This window comes from Corvus brachyrhynchos, unplaced genomic scaffold, assembly GCF_000691975.1.
Source record: "Corvus brachyrhynchos isolate BGI_N302 unplaced genomic scaffold, ASM69197v1 scaffold115, whole genome shotgun sequence".
Lineage (NCBI taxonomy): Eukaryota > Metazoa > Chordata > Aves > Passeriformes > Corvidae > Corvus > Corvus brachyrhynchos.
Genome location: NW_008239553.1, coordinates 9187755 through 9195513, shown reverse-complemented (window position 1 = coordinate 9195513; position 7759 = coordinate 9187755). Strand labels below are relative to the sequence as shown.

Sequence of the window (7759 nt, the reverse complement as noted above, 5' to 3'; positions counted from 1 at the left end):
TGATTTATATTCCAGCATGTTGTATCTTTCCCCTCCCTATCCGCGGTGGTAGAAATAAAAGGTTATATGGAAGTTATTTATTTGTTTATTTCATGGTAAAGGGAGAGCAGATACAAGGTCATGTTTGGACTCCAATGTAAGATCAGAGCAGCAATACGAGAGGCTAAGAAGTCATGCATGAGGTCAGAAACATGGGCTAATATGAAAGAGGGAAGCCAAAGGGAACAAACAAGAGTTTGTTATCAGGTGTAAAACATTGTTTACACTTCTTATGTGGAACAGTGCAAAGAAGCTTGAGATGTGAAGAGTTTACATACTTCAAAACTAGAGAGAAACTTTTCACAATAAAAAGTCAGAGGTGACCTTAGCTCACAAGGGCAGCCATATCCCTGTAAATGAAAACCACATGAATAGTAAGTAGCATGGTAGAAGTGCAAAGCAGCAATCTCTTTCTCTGATCCTAAAATCTGTTTTGGGATCAGTGGTCATCATTTAACTCTGCAGAGTACTGTATGTTTAAAAAAGCAGGAATATGAGAAAATCATATCCCATAACCCAGGCGACCAAATATGTGTAATGACTGGATATTGTGGTAATCACCACAATAATACTTTTATCACTTGAAAAAGGTCTGAAGCATCTCTTCATTTTCTACCTTGGAAATTTAAAAAAGCTGGGACTGAATCTTAGCACTTTGTGCAGTAAGATTTTATATAAGAAACAAATAAATGCTCTAATAAGATAAATCCTCAAATCATGCTACAGAATAAATGAAGTATTTCAGTCTAGTCTTGATTTAGATGTTAGCAGGAAAATAAATGTATAGGCCCTTTCATAATCACATAGAAAATTCAACTAAATTGTTCCTGATTTGGGTGTTTATCTCTCTTGATCACTTCTGTCTTCTAAATATGCTGTCTAACGTTAGCATTCATTCCTGTCTTTTGTACGGTTTTTTTCCCCTGCAGATAGAATCCTCTCTATGTTACTTACTGACTGTAAGAGTCATAAGAGCAAGAAATATCCACCAGGCAGATGTCTGTGAGTATCTGCAGTGCACTATATAGTCCCTGTCACCTCCATGGGCTAATAGCTAGTCCTGCTCCAAGAAAAGGTGCTTTCTAGATTTCTTCCATGTATGGAGAAATTTCTGTCGTTGGTGTGCTGGTTCCAGCAATGAACACAGAGTGTTCTTCTTTGCATTAGCCCTTGTTCTGCACAGAGGTAACTCCATAAGGTCACAGCTGTGCCTACCACACACATTTCTCTGTGTCCCCAAAGGGAGCAGTAAAAACTCTGCGGTCTGTTGAAAGCAAAAAATGGGGAAAGATCTCCCATGTTTTCCTCTGGAGTATATTTATGTAACAAAGAACACAAAATGGTTGCACTAATTGAGTAAATACTGAAAGCTGAGTAGCCTTATCTCAAATTTAGCTTGTACTCAAAGCTTTCTCAATGCTAAGTAATCCAAACTACCATACCCTAATTCTCTGTGTGCCAGCATTCCCAAATAAAAGCCCATCAGATGTTGTTACATTTTGTAGCTCCTCATATGCCAGCCTGGAACAAAAATATAATAGAAGATTGTATCTTTACTTATGCAGAAATCAGAAAGCTTTTTTTAATGTTCTGTTTGGCTAAAAGAGAAGATATCACTTTGTTTCCTTAACACTTGCTGTATTTGTCCTGGATTTTTTTTTATCCTTGGCTAAACTGATTGTTTGATGACAAAGAAGGAGGAGAAAACCCTTCCCGTTTAATGTATTTATTATATTTCTAATCCCATTTATTTAAAGAGTCATGTCACCCTTCTTTTTTCTCCATTCCTCCTACCTACATGGTAATGTTTATGTTGAACAAATATGCCAATATGTATCATAGTGTCTCTCTTTGAAAACAAGACTTCATATTGTTCAATTCATTCCTTCATCTAGAGCAAATGCTCATTTTAGAGGTGTTTGTGTTTTTAACATACAGTGAGCCATACTGATTGCTACGTGAGCCTTTGGCTGCCAACTGCTTCAAATGAAAAATTTCAGACTAAAGCCATCAAGAATTGCAAAGATCCAGTCTGGAATGAAACCTTCTACTTCAGGATCCAGAGTCAGGTTAAGGTACTGAACTGGGACTTTTCTGGTAACTGACCGAGGGAGCAACTGAGAGGTTTTATCCTTTTGCAAAGGGACATAAGCAGTTTTCTCAAGAGGCAAGGAAAGATGCAGAAAGATGTGAGAATAACTCATATCCTCATGACGGTTTTCCATGCCATGAAAGACAATTGTCTCTCTCAGGCATGGACAGAATGAGGCATTTGAAATGTCTGTGATTTCCTCTCATTCCACCTCATAGGCTGGTGCCAACGGGCAGTTGATTTCCTCTCTACTTCCTTCCCTTCTTGTTCTTTTTCTTTATGTCTTCCCACTTCTCACAGCAGCTGACTAAAACAGTTGTCCCCAAGATATCCTGCTTTGAATAAAACCTTACACATTTCTAAACTCCTTTCTTTCCTTTCCCAGAATGTGCTGGAGCTGGCACTCTATGATAAGGACGTGGTTACTCAGGATGACCACCTCTTCACAGTGTACTTCGACATAGCCAAACTTTCCCTGGGAGAGGAAGTCTTCATGCACTTCAAGTGTGATTCACAGGTGAGGTCTGAAATAAAAATGGAATAGCTTGGCAAGAATGTGTTTGTTAGCTTTTCTGTCTAAAATACTATTTGTAAAATTTTGCCTTTTTTTCTTCCTGTGTGTCAGCTGCATAGCCACATAAAAGTAAGTTGTTTTTCTCCCTGACATGGGAAAACCTCTTCACACCTGGATCTGTAGGCACATGGAAGGGTTTGGTGTTGGCCACAGAGGCTCACAAATTTCAGGTGTCTTGGCCAAATTGTCACTTTGCTGAGCCTGCCCCCATTGAGGGTCAAGGAGGGTGTCCAAGCCTGTACCTGATGCTTTTGTCATAACTTATTACTTAGCCTAATAATTAGGAAGCTAAAACTCTGTGATCAGAACTGAATGTCAAACCAGACTAGTTGCTAATTATGGACTGTGACATGGGTGTTGAAATAAAGTCTAAGCCATGCCACCCAGCTTGGCAGAAAGAAATAATCCTATTTTGAATGTTCAGGGAGACTGAAAGTTGTACATCCCACCTCCCAGCATCTTCTATCATTCTCCTTTTCCAGTTCACTTCTAGTTTCTTGTGCATCTGTCGTGCACCATTCAGTTGAGATTACCTTATCTACACACACCCAAGCTCCACACTGCAGTTCATTGTCTTTAAATGCCTTATTTGACGATTTCATTCCTTGCAAAATACCTAAGCAGTGTGTGGACTTCCACTAAACTCTGGTGAAATTAAAACTTTGGCTAGTTGTAACCCAGCTGATTACTTTGAGTGGTTACAGGTGTCATATCCAAGCCTTTTCTTATTGTATTTGCACAGGTACATCAGTTAGAGCTCATACTCTTCAAGCCTTTGTAATTTTTTTTGTCCTATATTATTAACTTCTTGGTGCCTTTAATTCAGTGGGTAATTTGAGCAACTAAGTAGCCTACAGCATGATCTCACTTCACTGTTCATGATCCCTTCTGTCTCCGCTTTTGTCTTCCTCTTGCCTGTGCTTTCTTTCCCCTGGGGATTATACTCTTTTTCACCACTTCACAGACCAGGCCTTAATGTCAAATTTACATTTGTCTGTCCCAAAGCACTCAACTTGTTGCCAGACAAAGATGTTCTTCTCTTCCACAACTGCTTTGCATGTCACCATTTCTCCTCCTGACACCAGAAGGCTTTGATTCTCCCCGTCAGCAGATCCCCTTTCTCTTTTCTGGCAGACTTGGAATGAGACAGCATCTCCTCCTAGGTCTGTCCCTCAGGCCCCTGCAGAAGCAGGCAAGCCAAACAATTTCGGTGTTAAAAACTGCTATGACAGCCATCCACAAGCTTCCTATCAATAAAGAATCTTGAGGCTCAAGATGTGAGGTGGTGTGTGCCTCTATTTTAAATGCTCTGCCTGTCACAAATGGTGCACGCATACCTAGATTATGAGAATGAGAACTTGCATTATGAGAACTGCCAATAAACCAAAAACATTTTCCTTTCTTTATTTTCCAGAGACAAGAGGAGTTGGAGGTGGGATTTGCCTTGGATAATATGTGAGTAAACATGAAATGAAACATAATCTGGAGCAAAAAGAAACAGCAATTCAGAGGCATGAAAGAATCTGGTCTGATTGTCCAGAGTGCATAATTCCCAAGGAATCTGTGCTATGAGCTGTGTTGACAAATGGGTGCATGCCAGGATGACCTCCCACGAACTTCAAGCAAACAGGGAGAACATCCTAAATCCTTTTCTTTGTCTACTGTAGTGAACATTATTTAAGACCAGAATGTTGCTGGTTTGTTATGCATTTGTGTTTGAGTTCAGCAAGAGGGTCCACCCCTTTGAAACACAATATGGAATAATGCACTGGACTTGTGATCCAGAGCCCTTATTGTTCCATCATTCAATGAACTGTGTTTTTTTTTAAATTGGATTCTATGTAACCATCCATGGCCTCAGCTTGGGACTCAGAATAAAATCACTACATGGTTTGGCCTCAGAGCACCTTTGGCATTTTTTTTGCTGAGCTCCAGGACTGGATGAGCCAGTAGGATGACAATTGTCCTTTGACATAGTAGAGTGAGGAAAGTTGTACAACAGGTCTCCTGGGACTTTTCTTTCAAATCCAATATGCAGCTAAAAATATGCAAGAGGAAGATCAGGAGAAGGGTGGGGCTTAGGAACTATACTGTAATTTTAATGAGTTATTATAAATGTATTCTCTCTTTCTGTGTCCTAGTTCAGGCCCTCCTGAAACCATCATTACTAATGGAGTGCTAGTGGTGAGTGTTGTATTTCATCATCTTTCTTGTCCTGCTGCCACACTTGTTTCACTTGACTCACAGTCATCATGACAACATACCCCTTGACTGAGAAAGCCAGCACTGAAACATTGCCATTTCCCACTTCACCATGACACATCCTTGTGGATGGCACCTCTGGAGAGGCTGTGACTGGAATAGCGTGGACATCCTCCATCCCAAAACCCCTTTGCTGTTGCAAAGGAAACATGTGGAAGTGGTTTAGGTCTGAGACATCAGTGCAGCAGTGAATTGTTTCTTAGACATCACTCCTCCCAAATTCCCATATTGCTGAAGTGAGAGGGTTTGTCCTATCCCATGCACGTCATGTCCTGCATTCATAACTGTGGATTTTACACAGCGACTTCTCACCCCTGACATTTTCTCATTTATTATTTTTGCTTGCTCATGAATTTTTTTTAAATCAGTCCTCCGCATCTCTGGGATCCTGAAAGCACTTTGTCCTTATCTTCTCCCTTCTGCAAGCCCTGTTCATCCACACTGCACTCCCACTTTGCCCTGGTTGTGTCCTATTTAGACTAGAAAACAGAATGTCATATCAGAAAATTCCCTGCCATGAGGTATTTTACTATTCATGTCTCTTACAGTCTCGCAAAATCTGCTGCTTAGAAGTTCAGGTGGTTGAGAAGAAGACAAAGAAGAAAAAGGAGAAGAAATCAAGTAAGGTTATTTCTTCATCAGCTATTTTTAACTGATGTGCTAATGTTATGAACACAATTGGTTTAATGTAAGAATTAAAAAACCCCAACAAATCCAAAACATGAGAACAGCCTTGTGATAGACTCTGTAAGAATTTTTGTTGTCAGTTTTGATGAGAAAACTAATCTGTGTCTGCTTTTGTGTCGTTTCTTTAGAAAAAGAATTCTCCTTTAAAGTGCAAGGCTCTTATGAAGGCACCCAGGACATTATGCTGGGATCTAATCTGGTCTTCAGCTCCTCCTCTCCTGCTAAATTCCACTATGCCAGATACAAGCAGCCACTGCTGGATGTTACACTACCAGGGAAGAAACGACCTCCCTCCTCAGTATGTTACAACTGAGCTTTATAAAATATAATAATGGCATGTAAAATATCAAACACCACAAATAGTAACATTAATTTGCATTGTGGGCAGAGAGTAACGCTCCTTACAATATAAACCTGGGTTTATTTGTATTTTTTCAGCAGTCATATGTGTATGATACACGTTCTCCAAATGTGGAACTTCATTCCATTCCAAGTGGAAAAAACATGATCTTAGCAGAGGTGAGTGCCTTTTTGTGGGAGAGGCTGAGAAACCTGAATGTGGAAGTCTGCATCCCCCTGATGATTACCATGGTACTTTCTGACAGTGAAAGCCTGCAGACAAAAACACCACCGCCTAACAGTGGTAGGTCGTTCAGCAGTTGGGCCAGGTTGTGCCTTGTTCTCTTTGAATAGATGTGGGTACATGGGGCATCTTGCTGCTCCATCTTGATCTTACTTCACACTAAATTTTGAAGCTCTGCTCTTCCCCTGCTCACACACCAGTGGGGCACCTGAACTGACCGAGGTAGCGTCAGACTCCTGCTGATGCTGACCATGCTTTACAAAGCACTTTTAGACTCATGGTTAAAAAAATCCATATAGAGTGAAAGGATCATGACTGTTGTGGGGTATAAGCCACAGAAATGGGGGAACAAATGCTGCTGTGTAGAATCATAGTGTGGCTGGAGCCCAGCTGGCTGCCTAAGAGGTACTGTCAGTAGAGATGGGTAAGGCATAAATTATCATTACTCTGTAAACAGCACTTATCCTCAGATGTTACATTTACTAGAAAAGTTAGAAATTACTGAACAACTTCCCTTTCAGTGAAACACAACAGTCAATTTGCATAGGCTGCAGGATTATTCAGAGCTCCTGATTTGTACCCACATTGCTAGGATGGCACAAGCTAAAATTCCTCCTCAGGCTGCAGGGAAGAAGCATGTTGTCAGCACTCACACTGCTCACATTCTTGCTTTCCAGGGTAAAGGATTTGATTTATATGCGAAGGCAGAAGACTGGTAAGAGACTTGGCCCCTCTTGGAGGTTAACTTGTACTTAGTTGAACTCATCTCTCTCTAGGCTCTTTCCTGGGGAGGAGGCACTCACAGCAGGACAGTAGGTTGTGTGACCAGGTGATGTGGCATTCACATGAGCTGGAAGCAACTGTATGTACTGTAGTGTAACACATGTACATAACCCATACTGAGACATGAATAATGAAAAATATCCATAAAATAGAAAAAATAATACTACAAGCCAATTATGGTACCCAGTGTTATGCTCAGCACAGTCTTCTACCTCTTCTTTAACAATGGGCAAGATCACCTGGCATTGTTGATTATGAAGTAGGAAAAATTTCTGCCTAATTCAAGAAAGTATGAGAAGTTTTTCCTACAGCTCTCAGTGAACACTAAAATATGAGAGAATCCAGAGAGCACATATCTCAGAAATTAGCTGCACGAATGTCTTCCCTTTAGGTTTTATTTCGATAGCTGCTTAGAAATTTATCAGTCCCTTTTTCTATCCTTCTTTCATGTAGCATTGTATACCTGCTTGGGAGTGTAGGAAAGGGACCTAAATGTATTTTGTGGATCAGGTTTATTTTATTGCATTGGAAACTCTGAGCTTGTCTACCAATAATAAAATGGAATATTCTTTTTTTCCTGATCTCTGCTCCAGCCCAGACCACCTTGATGTGCGTTTAGGATTTGACCTCTGCATACAAGAGCAAGACTTTCTATGCAAAAGGCAGAATTATGTTATTCCTGCCCTTAAGAAGGTCCTGCATCTGGAACAGGATCTGCTGGACCATGAGGTCTGTAGGG

The 7759-nt window shown here is 40.5% G+C and overlaps 1 protein-coding gene across 5 annotated transcripts in view; it reads left to right on the top strand.

Moving 5' to 3' along the window:
* The window catches only part of LOC103620948 (cytosolic phospholipase A2 epsilon-like), a 17819-nt gene that overhangs the window by 2718 nt on the left and 7342 nt on the right, over positions 1-7759 (top strand). For 4 of the 5 annotated variants that reach the window (XM_017741960.1, XM_008639693.2, XM_017741963.1 and 1 more), the window contains exons 3-12: positions 969-1041; positions 1978-2114; positions 2517-2648; positions 4120-4160; positions 4847-4889; positions 5516-5588; positions 5783-5952; positions 6093-6173; positions 6915-6952; positions 7614-7749. In XM_017741960.1, coding sequence (XP_017597449.1) covers positions 969-1041; positions 1978-2114; positions 2517-2648; positions 4120-4160; positions 4847-4889; positions 5516-5588; positions 5783-5952; positions 6093-6173; positions 6915-6952; positions 7614-7749 — 924 coding nt within the window. The remainder of the gene's footprint in view (positions 1-968; positions 1042-1977; positions 2115-2516; positions 2649-4119; positions 4161-4846; positions 4890-5515; positions 5589-5782; positions 5953-6092; positions 6174-6914; positions 6953-7613; positions 7750-7759) is intronic. The other variant, XM_017741961.1, reaches the window with a different exon arrangement.